At 44.6% G+C, this 25,265-nt stretch overlaps 1 protein-coding gene across 1 annotated transcript in view; it reads left to right on the top strand.

Annotated features, from left to right (window-relative positions):
• MGLL (monoglyceride lipase) overlaps positions 1-25,265 on the top strand; it is a 134,303-nt gene that overhangs the window by 93,837 nt on the left and 15,201 nt on the right. The window contains exons 4-6 of the mRNA XM_060239693.1: positions 12,496-12,632; positions 21,847-21,957; positions 25,058-25,147. Of these exons, the coding sequence (XP_060095676.1) occupies positions 12,496-12,632; positions 21,847-21,957; positions 25,058-25,147 (338 nt within the window). The remainder of the gene's footprint in view (positions 1-12,495; positions 12,633-21,846; positions 21,958-25,057; positions 25,148-25,265) is intronic.

Raw genomic sequence — 25,265 nt, 5'->3', positions numbered from 1 at the left:
GGAGCTCACAGGAGCACAGCTCCTGAACCTTTCTGAGGGTTCCCCCTCTTCCTCCCCACCTTCCTTGTCCATTGAATAGTAGGTGCAGCTGCATAACAATCCCTGGATTAGGAGAAAGGGCAGCCAGCCAGCCACCAGGGGCTTTGCCACACCCCCCAGCAGCCCTCATTAACCCCTGGAGAAGCCCACGCCACCCTTTCTTCTCTTCTCATGTAATTTTGGGCAGCAGGGTGGCTTGCAGACCTTTTGCCTGGGGGGGGGGCAGTCAAGGAAAGCCCCAGGTAAGCGAAGCCTGCTTGGGTGGGCTGGATCTCTAGCCTGCCCAAGCAGGTCTCACTTGCCCGGAGCTCTCCTTTTTTCGTATCAGGTTGCTTTTGGCTGGGGGGGGGGAGCATATGCTAATGAGTTATTCTAATGAGCTCCGCCACCTATTTTTCGACAAAACGACCCCTGATCCTAAGCAAACCCAAAACATGCACCTTATGGAATACATGCTCAAAAAACAAATCGTGTTTTTGCTTTGTTATGTGACTTCCCCTTCCCCCTCATGGTAAGGGCTGAACCAGGATTAAAGTTGTAGTGCAGAATTGGTCTTAATCCCGTCACTAGTGAATGCATTGCCAGGATCAAGGAGTCAGAATTGGGCTTTCAGTAGTTTAGATGTATCTTTTGCTTATCTTGGACCTTCATGTTACTGAGTTTTGTCTCCACTCCGTTCTGTTTTAGAGACACCCACTAGGAGTGTACAAATAAAATCAGTATTTTTCCAGTTTGGGTATATTGAACCTGAAAAATATTGATATTTCCAGATATGCCCAAATCCCAAAACCAGTATTGTATTTTGATTTTTTGGGAACCCCAGGTTTTTCTCTCTCCATAATCAGTGGTCCCCATAGGATATAATGGGGAATCAATCTGGAGGTATTTACGGGCCGGGGGGGCATTTTTTGAGATAGATGCACCAAATTTGCAGCATAGCTGCTAGTGCCTCTCCTCAAAAGAACCTTCAAGTTTCCAAAAGATTGAACCAGGGGATCCAGTTCTATAGACCCCCAAGGAAGGTGTCCCCATCTTCTATTGTTTCCAGTGGAAAGGGAGGGAGCCATTTAAAGGGACTGAGATCCTTTTAAATGCCTTCTGCAAGGTGAGCATTCAGTGTGAAGGCATTTAAAAGACTTGTGTCCTTTAAATGCCTTTTCCAAGCCATAAATTCACCCGGGAAAGTGTTTAAATTGACTATGATCCCTTTAACTGTGGCTAATCATCGGTCCTGAAAAATCCTGAATATTTTTGGGATTTTTCAGGCTTGGCTATATTAGAAAGCCAAAAAGATACTTATGGTAAATGTATATTCAGCTAAAATACTGCTTCAGCTATTTTTCTGGCTTGAATATAGCCACATTTATAACCCTAATACCCACACAGTTTTTGTTTATATGATCATTTACAATGAGATAAATTGAGAGAGAGAGTGAGAGGCTGAAGGTCACTAAATGAACTACATGGCTGACTGTGAATTTGAACCCAGGTCTCTTTAGGCTTAAGCCAGCACTTTAAGCACTGCACAATGCTGGCTGATTGGCAATGTGCACTGTATGAAGTGTGTTCAGGGCCCTGACTATACTACACATTTCTTGTCATTTTAAAAATAATATTCTGTCAGTCATTACTGCTTACAATGTGTCCTGGGAATTATTATCTGGTTGCTAAGAATCCTTTTGGAAATCATTTCCTCCTCCCTTCCTGACAGAATTATAGTGTTTCATAGTTCCCTGGGAAGAGGCTTCCACATGGGTTTGCTGCCCCAAGTTCAGTGCAAGTTCAGTGCGCTTGGGAAGTGGGAGGTGGTCTTGCTTCCCCACAGCATGTGTGCATCTCCTGGGGCTTCACCAGTTTCAATATTTCTCAAACCTGCTTTGCTCTGAAGTTTTTGGGAAGATTGCAGTAAATCTGGGATGGCTGCAGTATGAGTGGGGAAAAAATCAGATTTGCTGTCCCATTTTCCCTGACCATGTGCCCATGGCAACCATTTTCTTCTCCCACTACAAAGGGCTTTTTAAAAATCATTTTCATATCCATATATACCATGATAGCAATAAGAATGACAGGTTCTGTGAATTCTCTGCTTTCTTTTGTAAATGCAGGTCTCTAGTCCTTTTCATTGCAGAGTTGTAAGAGAGTTGTGTCCCTCCCACAGCAGGAGGCACTAGAGATTTCCGTTTTTAAAAAGGAAATTGAGAATTCACAGAACCTGCTACACTTATATTTATATATGGATACATATAATGATATGAAATGGATTATTATTATTTTTAAAAAACTGAAGACGTCTCTTTGGCCCAGAGAAGGGAGGATAGCACATGGTGGGGGATGAGGGCAGGGAAACTGCAGGAAAATCTACCATGTGTAAGCCCTGTTGCTATTGCACTGTATTGGCAGCTGCACAAGCAGTGGGGAAACTGCACAAGCCTGTTCCCATATGGAAACCACCACAGCTAATCCAGTTGTCTGTCGCATGGACATGCCTTGGGTACGATCATCCTAGGATATCTGATTCTGTAAGCAGCTCCCTAAAATGCACTGAATGCACACAAATTATTTTAGGCAAATTTGATGCAAGCACACACAAACACATAGCACACACAAACCCCATCACCCAGGGCCGGCCCTAGACTATCTGGTGCCCTAGGCAAGGCTAACTTCTGGCACACACACTCCCCCCCCCCCCGATAACCAATTTTCAAAAACATGAGTTGTGGGGAAAATGAAAAGCACGAATGTACACTTCTATGTTCATACCCTGTGTTTGCTGCAGGATTAGGGAATGACACCAGCTACTTTGAAAATAACTTCTATTGGGGGGAGCGAATGCAGAACTCATTGTGTAAGGGGGGGTGGGGGCTGGACCACTGGGGAGGGCCACCTCTTCCCCTGCATCCTGAAACAGACCTAATTCCTGCAGGGGAGGGGAGACATCAGCATTACAAGCAGTGTTCCCTCTAAACTGAGTTAGTGTGAGATGGCTCACAATTAAGCCTCCAGCTCATACATTTTTGTCTTAGCTCAGAAAAAATGGCCCCAGAGCACACTAATTTATGCAGTAGCTCACAACTTTAATGCCACAAAGTAGAATTTTTGTTCATAAGACTCCACAGCTTAGATAGAACTTTGATTACTCTCCCCACCCCATGTCCAAAATTGAACCAGTGCACATGGAGACCAAGCTAGTTATGGTATCACACCAGTTATGGTACAATCTATGACCATTTTAAAAATCATGGAAAGGCTTGACACTGTATGTGTGTGTGGAAGAGAGAGAGAGAACTGATGCATCAATTGGTTTTGTGTAGCAAACTACACAAATAATGCCAATCACATTAATAAAATATCTTATACCACTTCTTTATTTTAAATACTTTCAAGGTGGTTAAAAAACCAAAATCTTATTAAAACTGAAAGATCAAAAAGATTAATAGCTAACAGTGAAAGGACTATGCTGTGTGGAATATTACTTTGTTAATGGTAACAAGGAAGCACATAGATCTTGCAGTAGCCACACGAGTAATCCTATTTTAATCCATGAGGAAATGGAGAATCATTCTAACAGAAATTAAGGCTGTTGACACAGTCCCTCACCCACAGGAATTAAGCTCTCACAAGAACAGAGCTAAATTTGGTGTAGTGGTTAAGTGCGTGGACTCTTATCTGGGAGAACTGGGTTTAATTCCCCACTGCTGGAATGGCCTTGGGTTAGCCATAGCTATCTCAGAGGTTGTCCTTGAAAGGGCAGCTGCTGTGGGAGCCCTCTCAGCCCCACCCACCTCACAGGGTGTCTGTTGTGGGGGGAGAAGATATAGGAGATTGTAAGCCGCTGAGTCTCTGATTCAGAGAGAAGGGCGGGGTATAAATCTGCAATTCTTCTTCTAAAGTTTCCAAACCTAGCTGATGACTTCTTTTCTATACACTGCAACACCTGGATTCTATCAGCCTAGCTACATATTCCCAAAATTATATGAAAATATTCAAAATGCATTGTTGATAAAGCACTGAATTAGGGTTGTATTTCTTAATCCTCTCTTGTATGTGTAGATGTTATTCAGCTCTAAAAAAGAATCTTGATGTCCAGAGTTTATCTTCCAGGAATTATAATTTATTATACTTATAGGCAGATATAAATGCAGTAGCACATCTAAAACTCCTTCCAGAATTATAGACAGACCCTCTCCTATTAACACTACAAGCATCTTAAAAGAATTATATGAACGGTTCTTAGGATATGCTTTGGCAGACTGTGAAAATCTATCAGAGAGAGGGAGAGAGATAGCTAGAGTTTTTAAAAAGAAGACTGTTTTCCAACTTGACTGTTGGGGGAACAGTCGTTATCTACTAACCTCCCCCCCAAAAAATGTGCCAGTTTGGGAAGCCTCTGCCGATCTGAAAAGCTCTGGCGCTGGGAGGGAGGGAGACGGGGATGGGCTGGCGACCGGGAGGGACTGGGGAAGATCCTTCTACAGCCAACCCACTGTCCTCCGTCTCTGTAGTTTCAGCCATTACACCGCCTGCCTCCTCTGCCCCGAGCAGCCCCTCCCGCCAGAGCAGCAGCAGCCCTGCCTGCCTGGAACATGAAGCCGGTGTGGGGAAGCTGCAGCTGCGGCGACCAGCCCTCGGGGGTGCGTTGGACATCTCTGGGAAGCCAGTGGCTGCAAGGAGGAGGAGGGGGAGGGTGGAATAAGGCACCCCCCCACCCCCAATGCTGAGTCCACTGGTGGCTGAGCAGAGGCAGCCGGTACGCAGGACACCAAGAGAGTCGGAGAGCCCACCCCGCGAATCGCCGGGAATACCTTGGCTGCTGCGGACAGGACCGCAGGCAGAAAGAGGCGACTGGGCAAGCGCAGCGCCCTCTCTGGTGGCAGAGGGGAAAAACAAGCAGAGGGAAAAAGTAAAAAGCCTCATGTCCCGGACCCGCAGCCGGAGCCGCAGCCACCTGCAAGACTGCGATCATAGTCATGGCTGGGGGCCAGTTCAGTGGTTGGTAGGCACATGTGAACAAAGGAGAGGAGACAAACTTTCAGATATGTGGGTCCTAGGCCCTGAAGAGTTTTAAATAGTATTGACAGCAATGGGTTAGGAAATACCCAGAGATTTGGAGATGGAGCATGGGGAGGACAGGGAACTCACTGGAGTATAATACCATAGAGTCCACCCTCCAAAGCAGCCATTTGCTCTGGGGGAACTGATCTTGATCATCTGGAGATCAATTGTATTAGCAGGAGATATCCAGCTGCTGCCTGGAGTTTGGCAGCTCTAGCTTTAAAGGTCATAGCCAGCACCTTGAATTAAATTTGGGACCAAACTTAGAGCTGTTCCAAAATAGACACCATATGTTCCCATCTCTCAGGCCCTGACAGTAATTGGGCTGCCACATTTTGGACCAGCTGCAGCTTCTGGGTTGTTTTCAAGGGCAGCCCAACAGAGAGGGAGGAAGAGGCAGCGGTGTTATAGCTTGAGAATGGTAACAGTCAGTGCATACTACCAAAGAGCAGGAGAAGGAGGACTGAGGGTTGAATCTGAGGCTTCTGTATCTGGGAGGTGATGGAATAAGCTGTCAAGTATTAGCAGTAAAAGGATCATCATCTGGTATATGTAATTAAATTGGGGGGGGGGGGGAGACTTTGGTAATTGTTTCTGCCCCTGAGAACAGTCTCAAAGGAACAGAAAAGCTGAGCTAGAGGTCCCAGTAATCCTAGGAAAGTGAATGAAGCTTCACAGTCTCTGCATATCAAGATGTTACAGAGTGTTACTGTAATGACCCCCTTTGAACTTAAAGATGCTGAAATTATATTTGAAATCACTACTTACAGAGCAGGCACTCAAAGCCCCTTGAAGCTGTAAGGCCTGTGTCAGAATAAAGAGCTGTTAATTGCAGCTTCCTTTCCCTGGGAGATCATTCAGGCGCTGGATTTTGCTGTCCTTTGGTTTGTTGTAGTGAAGCTCATGCTGCCATTGCAGTCAACTGTAGTGTGTAATAGAGATTTCAGAAAATGGTCTCAATTACTCCAAGCATATGGCCTTCCTGGGATGCCAGAAGCTCAGTTTCCTTGGGACAGAGATTCTGGAATTCACAAGGTGCATCAGGTAGGGGCTGTGGCTCAGATGTCAAGATCAGCTTAGGTCCTAGGTTCAATCTGTAGCTAAAAGGATAAGGTAGGATGTGATGTGAAAGACCATGTCCCAAGATCTTGGAAAGCTGCTGTCATTCTAAGTAAATGGTACTGATCTTGATGAAGCGATGGTCTGATTCTGTGGAAGGCAACTTCCTATGAACATTTTGGACCTTCCATGACAACAAGAGAGGCTGCTGGTAAAAACCATAAGCTTCCCAACTCATGGTATTCAAATTGGACTTAGGAGTAATGAAGGCAAACTACAAAACATTATTGCCATTGTGAGTGAGTAGAGGAGTGAGGGCCAGGAATTCATGGCAGCCTGATGGCAAGGCTGTCGTGTTCATATAAAAAGCAATTACAGTGGCTGACCAGCCATGCCACGTCTTGCAGAAGATATTGGTCTCTGAGTTAATTACCCTGTGAAAATGCCGCTGCTGAAAGGTTCAGAAGGGAAGGGTTGGCCATTAAGCTACTGGGGAAAGTCCTGGTGGATCGATGGCCTGGGGTGCCCCCCCTCCAACCTACCTGACCCCATGGTAGGCTAGCATGAGATGCTCAGGAACCATTGCTGCTGCAAGCTGTGAAATGCTCAACAAAAATATCAGTCTTGAGTGGGATGATGGAATGCAATTAATGTGGCTCTGCTGCTTTTTAAATTTATTAAAAATTGCAGCTGGTATCCCCTCCCTCCCTTTTCCTCCTGCAAATCTGTTGATTGTAAAACCTCTTAATTAGCATGTATTAGTGCTAGCAGGCAGACTTCTGCTGTATCCATTTTGGAACCTGTTTTAGGAGTGAGGTGTCATCAGGCTAAAGGTGTCAGAATTGAAGAGGCACATACAAGATGGGTGAGAGAGATCTGGATTAAAAATCTGTGGTGAAGGCAAGAAGAATGTTTCACCAAATGTCTCTCTGACTGGTGGTAGAAATCTATCAGAATCCCACCCACCCCTCCAGCTTGGCTATTCAGCATTTTTTCCTTTGGAAAATCAAAGATGCAGTGAAAAAGCTGTAATTTTGGCTCAATAATATGGCATTGGGCCACCTATTCAGATCAGTTTATCATCAGTGTCTATTGCTGTTCTAGTTCTGTTCCTCAAAGGATAATTATGAATTTCAATAGCCCAGTGAAGTAAACAATCCTTTTCTGGCAATAGAGAAGGAAGAGGGGGACCCAATAATTATTTTTCTATTTTTAATTGCATTGGGTCCTATTCCTACAGTCTGCAATCAGTTCTTATTCAGGCAATGTGCAGTGTTTGTCAAGGTGGCTTTAGCAGGAGGAGGGGGTGTGGAGAGAACTGGCTTTGATCATTTTAGGATTAATAATTTTTTGTGGTCTCTTAGCCAAAAATACTAGCAGAATACACATCGGTGAGACACACTGTCATTGTTTCCTCGCTTAGAAGTGAATGGCTTCCACTAACTTGTATTGGGAAAGATAAAGGAGCATACCTGACGCAAGGAAAACACCTGCCCTACAGTGCAGACATTCCTGGTATCATTTTTCCTTTGTTGCCTTGTCTTTGCGTTCACATGTCTCAACAAGCTCCAAGTAAGCCGAAAGCTCCAACAAACCCCAATTAAAGTGTGTGTTGCCATGCTTGCACATGCACCTTCTTCCTGTTCCCTCCCTTCTCAGATCATTTGTGTTTTATTTATTTATCTTTGTAGACGGTTCTATCCCATTTTTGCCCCCAATGGGAACTGACATTGCCTAACAACTTCATTTTCCTTGCCTGCATTTTATCCTCAGAACAGTCCCCTGAGATAGCTTAGGCTGAGAGTGAATAATTAGCCCAAGGTCACCCCATGAGCTTCCATGGCAAAGTGGGGGCTCAAACCTGGGGATCGAACTACTGCATGCTGGTTCTCAGGATTTAGGATTACTGGTTTGAATCAAACTCCACTTCCCCTTGACATACAAATGCAGGCGTAAAGGTGAACTGGAGTTTCTTTACTCCCCACAAACCAGGATTCTGAACTACCAAGTCATTTTGGTGCACGTTGGAGCATGTTGAGTCATTTTTTTTTATTTCTATTCATATCCCGCCTTCCCTGCAAGCAGGTGCAGGGCAGGGCACAACAATAATTTTACAAAACCATTAAAAACAGTTATACCAAATAAATAATTAAAACAATTAAAAGGCAGGTACTACAGTAAGTTAATAAAATTTAACAATAGCTGAAAGCAACTAGGCCATAACAACAACAAAACCCCCAGGAAATTAATTAACAGTAAAGATCTTACTAATCTGGGCAATGTGTAAAGGAAGCCAAATAATAGGGTGCCTGCCACCTCCAGCATAGACCTGGCAGAACAGCTCTGTCTTACAGGCTATGTGAACTTGTAATAGACCTTGATTTCAGATGGGAGCATGTTCCACCAGGCTGTGGCCAGGGCAGAGAAGACCCTGGCTGAGCCTAAGCCGAAATCCTTTGGGCCAGGGACAACCAGTAAATGATGGTCCGTCAAGTATAAGGCTCTCTAGGGCACATATAGGGAGAGGCAGTCCCTTAGATATGTTGATCCCAGGCCACATGGGGCTTTAAAAGTCAGTACCAGCACCTTGAAATGGATCCAGTACTCAATTGGTAGCCAGTGCAATTGGCGTAGCACCAGCTGAATGCACACCAGCACAGACATCGCAGTCAGCCAACACGCTATGACATTTTGCACTAGCTGGAGTTTCCAGTTCAGTTTCAAGGGTAAGCCTGCATAAAGTGAGTTACAATAATCAAGCCTGGAGGTGACCATTGCATGGGTCACTGTAGCCAAGTCCTGAGGGGAGAGATAAGGAACCTATCAGTTGCCTGATCTGCTGGAAATAACAAAAGGCAGACCTGGTAACTGTGGTGACTTGGGCCTCCATAGAAAATTAGGCATCCAAAATCATCCCAAGGCTCCTCACCTTCAGGGATGGCACCAGCGGTGCCCCATCTAAGGCAGGGGGCCTGATTCCAGAACCTCCACCGCCACCTCCCGGCTCAGGTATAGGACCTCAATCTTTGTTAGATTTACTTTCAACGAACTCTGCTGTAGCCACCTAGCTGTGACCTCCAAAGCCCTGTTGAAGCTCTCTGAGGCAGAGTCTGGGCAGTTGTCCAACAACATTTAGAGCTGGGTGTCATCAGCATACTGGTGGCAGCCCAGCCCAAACCCCTGGACCAACTGGACAAGGGGGTGCAGGGCATGACTCTGAATGCCTCTCTCTTAGTAGAGGCCCAGATCACACACATTGCTAAAGTGGCGTTCTTTCATCTATGCCAAGCTAGGCAACTGGCTCCCCTTCTGCCTCACTCAGACCTAGCCACAGTAATTCATGCAATGGTTGCCTCCAGGCTAGACTACTGTAACTCAGTCTACACTGGCCTGGCCTTGACTTTGGCCCAGAAACTCCAATGGGTCCAGAATGCGATGGCAGAAGTCCTGATGGGAACGCCAAGCACTGTACATATACGACCTGTGCTGCACCAGCTACAGTGGCTTCCAGTTGAGTACCAAGTTAGATTCAGGGTTCTGCTTATGACCTTTAAGGTCTTGAGTGGTCAGGGAGCCATGTATCTATGGGACCACTTCCTCTGCTATGTCCTTGGAAGAACATTACACTCTACAGGTAGAAATCTACTGGTGATCCCTGGCCCCAAAGAGGTCCAGCAGTCCTCAATGAGGGCCAAGATCTTTTCAGTCCTGGGCCCAACCTGGTAGAATGCTTTGCCAGAAGATATTAGTGCCCTGCAGGATCTTCTACAATTCCACAGGGCCTGCAAAGCAGAGATGTTCTGCCAGGTTTTTGCTTGAGGACAGTAACAGTTGTTGGGCTGGTACCCCCCCCCCCCCCCGTCCCCAGGGGGATTCTCTGCTCCCAATGCCTCGAAAGCTAAATTGTTGCACACTACAAAGGGTGTCATGAGATTGTAAACTGTTTTTAATTCATTGGATCTACTGGTTTTATATGTGTTTTATGTTGATGTACATCGCCTAAAGCCCAGCATTGCCCAGGACAAGGCAATTCACAAATCATCATCATCATAGCAAGAGAATCACCCCTGTGGCACTCCACATTCCAGCGGGTATCACAGGGAGACCCTCTTGCCAAGCACCACCTTCGGTCCTTGACCATTATAAGCAGTTTCCCATACTTCTGTGTCAGTGAGGCAGTGTGTCATAAGGTCATAACTGACTGTGTCGAATGCTGCCATTAGATCTAAAAAGCAACAATGAAAAAACAGAGACGGGGAGAAAGGCTAAACAATCAGAAAACACCAGATATCTCCCTTGTATAATGAAAACAATGTACTAATATCCCCAGCATATAAATAATACATAAAACATTAGCATTACTTATGATAAACATTCAGAATTTGTAACACACATACTGTTGCCAATAAATACAATATCCAGAATAACACAAACCAAACCACCAAGTTCCATAGCACAGTGCATATGCACAGTTGGAGAATATATTTATATCACCTTTGAGTGTTGTACAAGTATTTACCTGGAAGCCTGGAACTGTAATGGAACTTGGTGGTGTGGTTTGTGTTATTCGGGATATTGTATTTCTTGGCAACAGTGTGTGTGTTACAACATTTTGAATTTTTATCATAAGTAATACTAGTGTTTTGTATATTATTTATGTGCTGGAGATATTAATACATTGTTTTCATTATACAAGGGAGATATCTGGTGTCTTCTGGCCATTAGATCTAAAAGCAACAGCAGCACCAACCTGCCCCGATCCAGGTGTCATCTGAAAGTAGCCTTCATCTAGTTTTATAAGGCTTTGGGATGAAGCCGAGGAACAATTCAAGCAAATGCATCTTAGATTTTCATTTAATATGGATTTCTAGGTGAGGGCTTCCCCCCACCCATTGATGTTTAATGTGCTATTTCCTCAGTAGTCAGGAGGTGTTTTAAGTTTTAATTGATCTGGAGGAAGCTACTGAGGTTTAATGGGAGGAGATGGGATGAAAAGATTCTGAAAGTAACATCCAAAGGGCTAATGACAATATGCAGTGCTAGTGACTATAAGCCAAGCACTGAGGTTCGGAAAATTAGTTTTTATGTGAAGTCTACATCCTAATGTAAGACAATTAATATCTTGACTCTCCCTCTTCCTCATATTAGACCTGGTAACTGTGATGACCTGGGCCTCCATAGAAAACGAGGCATCCAAAATTACCCCAAGGCTCCTCACCTTCAGGGCTGGCACCAGCAGTGCCCCATCTAAGGCAGGGGGCCTGATTCCAGAACCACCACCATATTAGATTGTAACATTGAAATTTACAGTAAGAGCTGACACACCTTCTTCACAGCCTTTTTAGCTACCACATTTCCTTTCTCTGTATTCCTGGCACTATTTTCTTTGTAATTTCTTTAACTGTCAACTGTTTCCTCCGTTCCTGTATCCAACTTTGAATCAAAACAGCTGCTCCCTTTGAATCAGAAATGCCTTTTTAACCTTTAGTGGACAAATCCACACTTCCTTTCAAGCTGGATGTTTTCGATACTGGCAGCGAAGTGTTGAGGGCAATAATTTGCATGTTATTTCTAGGAACTGCAGGAATGTCTTCATTTGTGCATAGATACAGTATTTGTATAGTGATGATAATTGACAAAGATGATCTTTCTGGATGTCCAGTCATGAGTTCTTCAGTCTGAACTGTGGGCACAAATACCCGCAATCCAAGAGTTTCATGTGTGGAAGGAGACTTCCTTATGTGGGTCTCTTAAGTGGGGCAAGGGGGTTGAAACAAGGTATACTTTGGCCACCAAATGAGCACTCACTGGAGAAGAACCTGATGCTGGGAAAGACAGAAGGCAAAAGAAAAAGGGGACGGTAAAAGATGAGATGGCTGGACAATGTTACTGATGTAACTAACATGAATTTGAGCAGATTTCAGAGGATGGTGGAAGACAGGAGGGTCTGGCATGACTTTGTCCATGGGGTCGCAAAGAGTTGGACTTGATTGTGCGACTGAACAACAACAACATGCATTACACAGCACCCACTGCTTGTTTGGGCAGCAATGCTCAAATAGATTTTCACATGCAGGAATGATCTTTAAGTCACAGCCAAGGTCAGTCTTGTGATTAGATGTCTGCCTATTAACCAGGTAGACATTGTGCCACTGGCCCTGTCCTATTAGTTATGTGACACCAGATTCATCTACTAATCATATATAGAGCTATATGTATATTACATAGAATACAAATAATCCTACCATTTTTATCTGTTGCGTTTCAGATATACCCCTGCCTCTTTATGTTAAAGGTGTTAAATATTTTTGATGCAGCAGGTTGCCTTTCCTTTCCCGTCCACAGTTGGCCATGGGCAGAGCGAAGGAGACCGTATGGTTGTGTCAGACTTCCATGTGTTTGTCAGAGACAGCTTGCAGCACATTGACCTCATGAAGAAGGATCACCCAGGCCTCCCTGTGTTCCTTCTAGGGCATTCCATGGTAAGCATGTGGCAATATCTCTACTTAATGGAATCTTGGCCTCCTGCTGAAAAGCAGAGGGCACTTTTTTCACTGTGACCTTTTCTGTCCTCTCCCTACCCCCCCCCCCCCCGGCTTTTGTGGTTAACAAGGATATTAAAAGCTGTTATAACTTACAGAAATATAACAGGGAGACAAAATACAGAGTGGGAAGGATATTTGGATGACTTTGGGGGAGGGGGATACTGGGGCTCCAGATGTCTTTCAGAAACTGTAATAACTGAGGGCATAATTACATGTTGCATTTTCTCAGGTGCTTCCTGTGTCCTCTTGATCAGGCGTGCACTGCATGTTCCATGCCTGGAACTCAATTTGCAGGCATTGTGCTCAGTAGCACAGTGAGTGGGGAGGGGGGGCTTAAGCCTGCCTTCTGTGCTGTTGTCTAGACCTGAAATGGTGCTAGGGAGCCCACTGGGGAAACTTGTATGTACTGATGGACTAAATGCAAGTTTCTCCTGCAGGGCAATCCCAAGGCTGTTGCAAATTGGGGGACTGCCAAGAAGGAAAAAGGCTGATGCCCATCTGCCCACACTCACAATCCAAATTGGGCTCTGAATTAGGAAAGACAGCTTGTTGATATTCTAGTCCCAAGCCATTTAGAGTTTTGCAGGTGAAAACCGATGCACTGAATTTTGACCAGAAATATACTGGTAGCCAGTGCAAACCTTTTGATGTGGTTTTTGTTGTTGTATCCCTTTCAATAATCCTTGTTGAACATATAAAAGCTGATTTATACCAAGTCAGACATCAGGCATGTCAGGGTCGATATTGTATACTCTGACTGGCACTAGCTTTCCAGGATGTCAGGTTGAGTTTTTATACATCCTCTAGTATCCAAAGCCACTTATGGATTCAGAAGAATCTTCAGGGCCACACTCCCTTTGTTTTATTTTTGATGTTCCAGAGTGTTGAAGACAGTTTCAGTGCCAAAAGATGCCTAGAAGTCAAAATGAAGTAGGTCTAGATAATTAACTTCATCCAGAAAAGTCTGTAGCTGGGGTGTCACCACTCAGTTGAACACCCAACTCCAAAAGGGAGGTATTGCACCTAGTTGATATAGTTGTCTATGCCCAAAGATAGGCTTCTTCAGGGAATCTCTTTCTGCAATTTCACTTGATCTGTCTCACTCTTCATCACTCTGAAGCAGTTCTTGACTCCTGCTAGTCAACACATTCAGCCAAGAAGAGCAAGAGTTGAGCAAACAGGTTCCAAGCCCCCTATCCACATCCCTGCATTTCCAAGCACCCTATCCACATTCTCGTGCTGGGATCCTCAGTGTTCTGCTTGGTGTATCACACACACACACACACGCATTCTCATGCACATCTAGAAGAAAGATATATGCAAATGATACAATTTGATGTTATTTTGGTGAAGACACATTTTAGTTTTCTATCAGAGGAAACCCAGCCTGAAGATAGCCAGCATCAGCCAGGTACCACAGAGAAAATTGCATGCTATCTCAGGGCGTGAATGCAGCCGCAAAGAACCTGCCAACAGCCATTTCCAGGATGGGGAGACTTTACCCTTGTTGTTCTGCCTTTCCAGTCTTAAGGGCTAACTTTATTTGTTCAAAGTGGTGCCAGCGGCTTGCTGAGCAACCCCAGAATTCTGATCTGTGGTCTGAAAGGCACCTAGGGTGCCATGGCAGTAGATCACCTCTGCCTTTCACTTCACAGCACTTGGCATACGTAAGCAATAACTGGGAATATCCATCCTCAGTCAGAGATCCAGTATCTGCTGCAGCATCTGCGGTAAGCCTGGATTAAGAACTTCCTAGCCCATCCTTTTCACAATAGGATAAGGCCATCAAGTTTGTAATTGTGAGATTCCATTCACCCAAACTTTGTCTGGCAAACGTCTATGCTATTGGCCATTGCCCTGCCCCACAGCACTCTGCATGAAAGCACATATCTTTTATTTGTTTAATATTCCTCAGCTAATATTATCTCAGGCTGCAATGCCTTTGGATAATTTGGATTTAAAATGGCTGGCAAGGTTTTAAAGCACACTTCAAAATACTTTTCTGTAGCAATGAGCTGATTTCCAAGTCCTCAGCCAAGTAAAGCCCATTCTCCCTCAGAGGCGGAGGGCATGTGATTGGGTTATTCCAGTGTTCCTCTAGGGAGGGAGGAAATACTTTTTTCTCCTTCCTTTTGGTGTCTTGGAATGACACTTCTCTTTCAGTTTCTGTCCTGCCTCTTAGGGAGTAGCAGTAGAAAAGTTTAGGCTTTGCCAATATTTCGCATTCAGTCTCTATTTTCATTTTAATCCTTCCTTTTTTACCTGATTTTTCAGTCTTTCCTTCTCTCCTAACATTCATCTGTCCTCCTCTGCCCTGATTCCTTTCCTCCTTTCTCTGGCGGAGCCGAGAAGAAACTTCAACGTTTGAGAACAATGATGTCGGAGGAGCAATCCAACAGTTTTTTGTCAGAGGAAGAGCCAGCGATGCAGTCCAACGCATCAGCCGAGGCAAGCCGTGGGGCCGATGGACCTTCGCAGTCCGATCGTGCTGACCACCCAGACGCTGCGGAAGACACTGCTGGTGGGAAATCGAAACGACGCCATCTTCAAGAGCCCCTAGGTGCAATGGTGGCGGCAAGCGGCAGCGGCCATATTGGGTCTGCGGGACGTGATTCCTGCCAGCTCCCGATCCAGGCCTATAGAACAGTAGGAAATGCCGGGTCAATGTCGGACCCTTCCTGCAGCTCCTGGAGGGCCACAGCTCATCAAAGGGGTAACGTACGCACGACCCACGGTGCGATTAACCCTGAGTCAATGGTTATTTTTAGGCAAGCTATGCAGGAGGAAATGGCCAGGTTCTACTCGCGAGTAGGCATAAATATAGCTGGAGCAGCTTTCCTCCCTATGCCCTCTAATTCAGAGGCTTCAGGGTCTGAAACAGATGACAGGGAAGAAGGGGAATTTCTGTCAAAGATGAGGGGGGAGAGGATGGTAACAACCCTGAACAAACTAATCGTTTCTTCAAGTCAGAAGACTCCAATTCCTCTTGACCAAGACTTTAAAACCCTTGGAGATTTGTGACATCCCCACAGAGGAGAAGCCAAAAAGTTCTAAAAGACTTAAGTCCGCAGCTAGCGGGAATACTGAGTTTCTTCCAAAAGGGGAACCTTCAAAGAAGGTTTTTCCCTTTCCCCAGTATTTCGAAAAACAATTAAGAATAGAATGGGAAAAGCCCACTTCCACCAAACAATTTTCCAAGAAAGCTTTATACCTTGCCTAACTATACAACTGAGTTATTGTAAGTATCGGCAGTGGATGGTCCAGTGGCGGCATTACAAACTTCGGGGTTGCTTGCTGAGGATTGACAGGGCAACATTAGAGACGCCTTGGACAAGAAAGTAGAAGTGGCTCTAAAGAGAGTACATAAATACGTGGCGATGATTGTCAAGGCTGCCTCTACCGCTTCCTTAGTATCCAGAGTGTCCATAGTTTGGCTTAGGAAATTGCTTCTCTTACTGCCTGGGACAATAGAAGACTCCTAGAGGGTGCCTCTCGAACTCTCAAAGCAGCCTCGTTTACTGCAGATGCCACCTTGGATATTATCTCCTTTGCATCCAGGGCTGTGGCAGCCTTTAAGAGAGGTACCTTCGGATCAAAGTTCAACAAAGGATCCTTCAGCAGGTCAAACAGAATGAGCCGTGACACTAAACCCAAGCAGGCATGACTACTCTCTTCTACCGGTGGGAGCTCATCTTCTTAACTTTCTCCCAGCTTGGCAGGCTTCGCAGGTGGACTCTTGGGCTCTAGAAATTGTATCCCAGGGATACTCCATCGAGTTCAAATCCATTCCCTCCAACAGATTCGTCAGATCACCTTCAGCAAGGAAGCCTGCCAAGAGAGCAATCATATCTCAGGCATTACTCCATCTTCTGGAAATTCAGGCAATCGAACCAGTGCCAGTTCAGGAACAAGGCCAGGGAGTCTATTCCATCCTGTTTGTGGTTCCCAACAGGTCGGGAGACTGGAGAGCCATTTTGGATCTCAAATTTCTGAACAAATATGTCAAACTTTGTCATTTCCGGATGGAAACATTGAGATTCGTAATGGACTCTCTACTTCCTGGAGAATTTCTCACCTCCATAGACCTGACAGAGGCCTATCTACACATACCAATTCATCCAGCACACAGACGTTTTCTATGATTCACTATGGAGGGCCACCATTTTCAATACAGAGCTTTGCTCTTTGGTCTCTCCATGGCACCCAGGGTCTTCTCGAAGCTACTCATCAACCTGTGGCACGCTTGAGACGTCAGGGGATACATGTCCATCCCTATATCGACGATCTTCTGATTTGTTCCAGCAGTAAATCCAAATGTCTAGCAGACACAGAGATTACCTTTCAGTGCCTCCAGAATCACAGATTCCTGGTCAACAAGAGTGCCTTACAGCCTGCTCAGCGCATCAAGCATCTGGGAGCCATAATCAATTCCACCAACAAGTCCCTATCCCTTCCAGTAGCCAAGGCCGAGAAGATCAAGATCACCACAAGCTCAGTAATTCAGAACCATTCATCAACCTTCCTGGTACTAGCAAAGTTGATGGGTCTGTTGATCTCATGTATTGACAGGGTCCAATGGGCGTGCCTTCATTCCAGGGACTTGCAACTATTTCTATGATCCTATCAGATTGCAATTATGGAAAGGAGACAGATGACTCTACAAGTTCCGGCCAGGGTCAAGACCAGCCTTCAGTGGTGGACACAGATAAACAACTTACTTCAGGGCAAGATGTCCAGTGTTACCACACTCAAAGAGATATTCACAGACACAAGTCTCCAGGGATGGGAATCAGTTCTTCAGGATTCCCCGGTCCAGGGCAGCTGGTCTTTCCCAAAACAGTCTCTCCCAATCAATGTACTGGAGCTCAGAGCAATTTGTTTAGCTCTGCTTCACTTCAAGCCTATCATATCCAATCAGCATGTGTTAGTCCACACGGACAACATGTCAGCCAAGGCCTACCTGAACAAATGGGGGTTCCAGATCATCCCAACTACACAGGGAGGCCATGAAACTTCTGCAATGGGCAGAAAAGAATTTAACATCAATACGGGCGGAACACATCAGGGGCCAGGACAACATACAAGTCAATTGGCTGAGCAGACAGTCCATATGCAAGGGAGAATGGAGTCTTCATCCGAGAATTTTTCATCTAATCAGTCAGCATTTCAGTCGTCCTCTAGTGGACCTTTTTGCTTCTCCAGTGAACAGTCAACTACCTCGCTTCTTTTCAAGATATCTACATCAGGAAGCGGGATAGACGCATTAGCATCTCCATGGCCTCCAGGCCTTCTTTATGCTTTTCCTCCCATCCCCCTTCTACCCAGAACACTTTGGAGGGTGAGGGAGCTCCAAGCAGAAGTCATCCTAATCGCTCCATATTGGCCCCGCTGTCCGTGGTTTTCCATGATTCAAGATCTATCAACTTGGGAGCCTCTAACTCTACCAATAGTGCCGGACATGCTTATCCAGGGTCCGGTTTGGCACCCGAACCCAGGACGGCTATGCTTGACCGCGTGGCTATTGAACGGAGATTCCTGCAACTGCTCGGATACTCTTCAGAGGTGTCTGACACCATCTTAGCCTCCAGGAGACAGTCGACAGTATGAATCTACAATACCACATGAAAGGCATTTGTGAGATGGGGCTGTAGAAAGAAGATTGATCCATTGTCTCCATTCATCACATCAGTCCTAGCCTTTCTACAGGGTGGTCTTCAATCAGGCCTTATGTCTTCCACTCTATGACGACAGGTAGCAGCCTTGTCCGTGGTCCTTCCTCCTACAGGAGGATATAAGTTGTCCAGACACCCTCACGTTCAGTTATTCTTACGAGGTGCAACAGCGAAGGCACTACCTCAGATACATCGTTTTCCCACCTGGAGACTCAACCCAGTATTGTCGGCACTTACGAAGGCTCCATTGGAGCCTCTGCGAGAGGTGGGCCTAAAGTGGTTGAGAATGAAGGTGCTCTTCCTGGTAGCCCTCACATCCACTCGCCAAGTATCCAAAGGTAGTGCTCTGTCTATTAAGACAGACCTCTGCATTTCCACAAGGATAAAGTGGTCCTACATTCATCCCAAAAGCTGCATCGAGATTCCATCATTCTCAAGAAATTTGCTTACCAACGTTCTGTCCACAACCTAAGCATTCTAAGGAATTTGCCTGGCATACATTAGACATAAGAAGGGCGCTGAAAATCTATATTGCCAAAACACAGGACATACGCAACACAACCTGTATGTTCATTAATATCTCTCTCCTAAAATAGGAGTCAAAATGTCTCGTAATTCCATCAGTGCAGTTCTAAAAACATGTATCAGAGAGGCTTACAAGAAGTCAGGGCTGCCAACGCCTACAGGAATCACAGCTCATTCATTGTGCAGTGCATCTACAAATGCAGCTCTTCTCAATCACGCCTCAGTGGAAGAGGTTTGCAAAGCTGCAACATGGTCATCGATATCTACCTTTGTCAGACGTTATAAAATCCACTCCATTGCATTGGCAGAAGCAGCCTTTGGAAGAAAGTTTTTACAGCATATTGTTACCACAGCAGAAGATGATGACAACCCACCCAAGAGAGGGACACTGCTATAGAAGGTCCCAATCACATGTCCTCGACCTCTGAGGGAGAACGGCCCATTGGTACTTACCGTGAAGGGTCCTTCTCCTCAGAGGACAGGAGGACATATAGCCGCTCCCTTCATCATTTTCTCTATCTGTACTTTAGCTGACCTAACTTCTATCCTTACTTACTTACTCATATTAGGTATTCAGTGTTTATGGTTATTATGTTAATGTTCTCGACAAGTTATATTTTTCTTTAGCTAGTTCAGAGTGTTTACACCGCTACTGCTATTAGGAATCCCAAAACTGAAAGGGGAGGGTCATTCCAAGGCGCCAAAAGGAAGGAGAAAAAAGTATTTCCTGCCTTCCCTAGAGGAAGACTGGATTAACCCAATCACATATCCTCCAGTCCTCTGAGGAGAAGGACCATTCACAGTAAGTACCAATGGACCATTCCTCTTGCTTCTGCCATTGCTACATGTAAACAGGATGGTAGCTTTTCAGCACTGTGGAAGCTCACCAAATATTTCTCCTGACAACTAATCATTCACATCCTTTTTAAGCATTTCTGGTTACTGATGCCTTAGACTTGCCAGCTCTATATGAACTATATATGAACAGGGCAGTATTTAAATAGTAGTCCATGTTATAATTGGCATCTCATCAATCAAAACATCTTAGGTCCCTGACTAGTTAAATACTGCCGAACAAGTATGTAAACCATGAATTTGTTACACAAGGAAGAACTGTACTAATGACAAATTCAACTGTCTTCTAGAATATGGCAGAGTCCAGTCCCTCCCAGAATCTTAAATCACATGGAGGCTCTCCTCCCCACACAGACTCTGTGGTAACGAGGATTTCTGGGCACATGTAGCCTTTGCTACTGTGGGGACAACTTAGTATTATTATTGTCATTTATACAGCATGATCAATGTGAATGGAACTTAGCAGAGTACAGGACAACAGGAGAGTTTACAGTCTAAAAATTGACCTAACGGTGATAACTTTTATAAAACTTGTGTTTGTTTCATGTTTTTTCCTGAGCCTTTGTTCAGCGGTGTCTGTAGCTACTGCACATGAGTAGTAGGAAAAGCTAGGCTCATGTGGCTTAGGCTGAGGTCTCATAAGCAACAAATGAGGAGATCACCTAGTTTCTTGAAGACACAATTTCAGACTGTAGGTAGGGACTTGTGGCACTGCATGCTTTCCTCACAGAAATTATTTGCACATAGAAAACTAGTGTATGATGGAGAAGGGCTCTAGCCTAGCCTATCTGGAATATCTACATGAAAGGTAGTGTTTGTGTATGGAGGAAGTCAGTCACATGAGCTCCCAACTGTAGTGTGAAATTGTAAAACTAAAAACTAGCTCATTCATGGTTTGTGATGATTATGTTTCACTTGGGCGAAGTAAGGCAGAAGTTCTCTGGAGCAGAGGGCAGATGCTCTGACATGAATAGTTTGTCCATGTATGCCCTTCAGTTAATTAAAGCTTATCTTCCTTGCTGAGACTGAAGGCAGGAGGAGCAAGGGGCTCTCGCTTCTGCCATTAGCATGTGATGACCTCAGCATGCAATTAAAAGCTGGGCGTCACTTGCATGCCAGCATTTTTGACTTCTTGGAATATTAGATCATAGTTGGCTGAGTTTGGCAAGCATTCCAGCCCTTGTTCAGAAACAGCACCATGGATGTATTGACTTCTTAGTGGTGGTGTGTGGAGGGAGGATTTTAAAGAATTTCTTTAAATGTTGTCAGAAGTAGCTGACTGATACTGTCTTTTTTGTTTCCTCTCAGTTGTCATGGTCAGCCGGTCTTATTTATCATCTCTTCTTTGTAGCTAGATCGTTCCTTATTACATTGGGTTTTTTTGAAGCTCCTATGTACATCTTACTGCCTTTTAATCATGTTCCTTCTCCCATAGGTTGTGTCTACTTAAAGACATGACTATCGTCTTTCCTTTCTGGACAATCAGTTTTTCCTGTTAGAACTTGGTTCTTTTTTTCAGGTAGCAAGTCATTTACTGGGTGGGTGGAGTAGGGAGCTTGCATTTTTGATCATCTCTTGCCCTCCAGCTTTGTACAATGAAACTGAATTTGATATATAAATGTATTTGCTTTCTGAGTGCGGTGTAATGATCCCATAATAAATGTGTGCTGGTTCACTCAATGACTTCTTTTGCATGACTGTGCATCTGGGTATGCCAAAGGCTACATCAGCATGGGGGGGGGCACCTTTACTGGAGTAGAGTCATAAGCTGCTCCTCTGAAAGAAGCAGATGAATTCTACATTTCATGCACAGCTGTGATTTAGAAGCTGAGATCACCAACTTTACAGTGGCTGATCTAAAAGCCATTATTGCTGGTTGAATTCAAATATATGTGAAAATGAAGCCTGACCTAAATTTGACTTTTTCTGTAGGCAGAAGGAAATTCAGGTTGAACAGCTTTAGCTGAAAGGTGACTCAGCACCAGAGCAGATCGACAAGATTCTGGCCTATAAAGTACTTAAACTCTTCCTTCAGTATTAATTCTCCTCTAATAGTTATCAGTGTTACCACTCAAAAATTGCTTTTGTTTCCATTGCAGGGAGGAGCCATCACTATCCTTGCTGCGTGCGAAAGACCAAATGACTTTTCAGGCTTGGTATTAATTTCTCCTTTAGTAGTTGCAAACCCAGAGGTAGCAACGCCAATCAAGGTAAAAATCCAGGCAATTAATGAATACCAGGTAGTTTAGCTAAATGTAAGCTCACCTTCACACAGCTTCCAGGCATGGCTTCCTTCCAACAATGCTTTTGGCATATATGTGCTTTTCTACTAAAAAGGGAGTGAATGTAAGACCCCGTCCCCATTCATTTCAAGTAGAGTTGCCAAGTCCAATTAAAAAAATATCTGGGGACTTTGGGGGTGGAGCCAGAAGCAAGGTTGTGACAAGCAGAACTGAACTCTGAAGGGAGTTCTAGCCATCACATTTAAAGGGACAGCAAACTTTTTAAATGCCTTCCCTCCATTGGAAATAATAAAGGATAGGGGCATCTTCTTTGGAGGCTCATAGAATTGGACCTCCTGGTCCAATCCTTTTGAAACTTGGAGGGTGTTTTGAGGAGAGGCATCAGGTGCTATGCTGCAAATTTGGTGCCTCTACCTCAAAAAACAGCCACCTCAGAGCCCCAGATACACATGGATCAATTCTCCATTAAACCCTATGGGAAACGTTCTCCATAGGGAATAATGAAGTGCCTAGCAGACATTCCCCCCCCTCGCTTTTTGATGTCCCTGAAATGGGGGGAGGGCCTCCAAACTGGGGGATCCCTTGCCCCCACCTGGAGATTGGCAACCCTAATTACAAGTCGTATTCAAAGTTAATAGATGCCAAAGGGCTACAAACCGCACATGCTATGAAATCCCAGTAGTTGCTTTAGGAAGAAGCTCCTTAAGGATGCAGTTTGGAACAGAGCAGTGAGGGATTTAACTCGTTTCCCTGCCATTGCTTTCCCTTCTGCAGCTTTCCTTTCCCACACCTCAAAGAGTTCCAGGTATGTTGTTGCATGTTGGCAAAACCACCATGAGAGGGAGGGGGTTTAAAGTCATCATTCTGTCTAATGAAAGAGTTTCCATCAGTCTAACAGACACGATTAGTGTTTTGGCATATTTATTTGCATTATTTGCAATCCACCTTTGTCACTGAGACTCAAGGCCAATTATGCAATGTAAATCAATGCAGTCAATGGGAAGCTACATCTAATAAACAGTGTGAAAGAACTAGGATTGCAGAAATCTGAAAAGAAGCTGCCATTTGAACAAACCATAAGTATTCAACATGCAAAACCATGTTCTGTCCTGTTTAATTTGGCATTAGTGGAAATGCAATGCATTTTTATGGGCCAGTCTGTTATGGTGTAGCCTTTTTCCTTTATAAAAATGCCCTCTTGAACAATTCTGTTTTACATAGCTTGCGAAATGCTAGGAGTGTGGGAGCCTTTCTGACCGCTTCAGGCAAGGCGGTTCCAGAGAATGTGGGCTATTGCAGAGAAGGCAGTTGTTAACCTTGCCCATCTTCAGGGGGGGTACCTGCAGAAGAATATTAAACCACCATATGTTTTAAATGAGTTGCTACCTGCAAATAAGCCAAGCCCTGCGGTACTTTATTGTGGAAAAGGCTGCAGTTGATCCAACAGCCAGTACTGACTTATCTTAGTAGTAGTGTGAGTGCAGTCATGTGGCTGCCTCTCTGCTTTTAGTCCTGCATTTCAAACTGAAAACTTTCCAAATCCTCCTTAAGTTTATATATATATCCTATTCTGAATGTGGGCTCCAAGGCATAGCATCTGTTGAAGATGTGTTGGTAGCTTAGTTTGGACCAAGGCAAATGGAATCTACTAACCATGTTTGCTACTCAGATGGTCCATCAAATGTGTATTTTTTCTACCCAAATGTGTATCAAAATGCATGTTGTAAAATGTTTTACAATTAAAAGCTTGTATGGGCGACCAACTCTCATTACCATCTCTCAGGACATCAGCAAGGCCATGTTAAGATCTTGTCAGACCAGTGCTAGGATCTGAGCTGAGATGAAGCATAAGTGGCTAACCAAGACAGAGAAAGGACACAAGATGTGCCATTAAAACCATAAGTTGTGCTATGTGCTTTGAAGTTGTGAGGCCACATTTACATTTCTGGCAACACTTTTATCTCCAGTATTTTTCTTTTGACTTCAGCAGAACTGAATGTAGTTCATGAGAATCTGGTTCCAAAGGGGCACCCGGTAGACAGTGAGAACATTACCTGTATATACTTCTGAAATTTGTGGCTGCTTTGATAGTCGATACTTCTGGAGGTCTTTCATTTCATCCTTTTATCACTGCTTATATAATACAATATAATTTTCCAGACCATAGCATCTTTGATGCAGGAGGATCAGAGACTGTTATGGAAACTGATTACACTTAATGAATTCAAATCCGAGCAAGGGCACACAGTCCATTTTACATTTTGCAGGTTGTATCCATGGCTGCAGTGCGGCAGTTAGTTAGAACAGAGGGCAAAGACCTAGCTATTTGTTTCCTTTGCTGTTGTCTGTTTCACCCAATGACCACTTAATTAGGACAGTTTTCAAAAGAAAAATAGGAGAATTTTAAGTACCAAACTCACATGTGGAATGCTGTTAGAGGGAGAAAAATATATTTGACTTTCTTCTGCCAGCACCTTTATGCTCTGGAGGCTCTGTGCTGCACTCCAAGAGGATGAGGGTGCAATAGATTTCCTTAGTCAAATGCAAGCTCATTTACTCTTGTTTATTTGTAGCCCCCTAGAGAATCCTCATCAGAAAGAGTTGCAGCCTAGGCAACTACTGTAAATCACTCAGGCTAGGAGGCTTGGTTTGCATCCGCCTGAAATAAGAAGTAAATGGTGATAAACCAGGGTAGCAGCATACCCAAAGGGGCTCACAGAGGACCTCACTGGCCCAGACCCAGCTGTTTTAGCAGAAAGGCTCTCCATGGTTAAATTGGTTGCATGGCAAAAATGCAGAGGGCTTGGAGCTGAAAACAGGGGCTCTAAGGAACATGGTATGCTACACACTTCCTCATCTCAATGGGCTGGCGGGGGTGGGTCTATTCCCTGCCTTTTCAATATTTTGATGTGGGGGGGGGGTTGAACTGTTTGTTAGCATGTAGGACCACATCCTCAGCGGGCATTCACTGAGGGTACAGCCATGGACCTCAAACAATTTCTTCCATCTGTGTCCTGCATTGCTCTCTTTTGCTGTCCAAGTTACTAACATCATTTCTCTCCCTCAGGTTTTTGCAGCTAGAGTACTTAATTTACTCCTGCCAAATCTGTCCCTGGGAGCTATTGACCCAAACGTGGTTTCCCGGAATAAAAAAGAGGTGAGAATGAATGTTATTGCCCTTATAAAGCACTGTGGTGTGTTGTACTCCTTTTTCCGTGCTGCCCATTTGTTTTGCTGTTGCCTTGATAAGTAGACGGAAACCCCCTATTGCTGAG

Source organism: Heteronotia binoei, chromosome 5, assembly GCF_032191835.1.
Source record: "Heteronotia binoei isolate CCM8104 ecotype False Entrance Well chromosome 5, APGP_CSIRO_Hbin_v1, whole genome shotgun sequence".
In the NCBI taxonomy this organism is placed as follows: Eukaryota; Metazoa; Chordata; class Lepidosauria; order Squamata; family Gekkonidae; genus Heteronotia; species Heteronotia binoei.
This window is presented reverse-complemented; position numbering and strand designations above follow the sequence as displayed.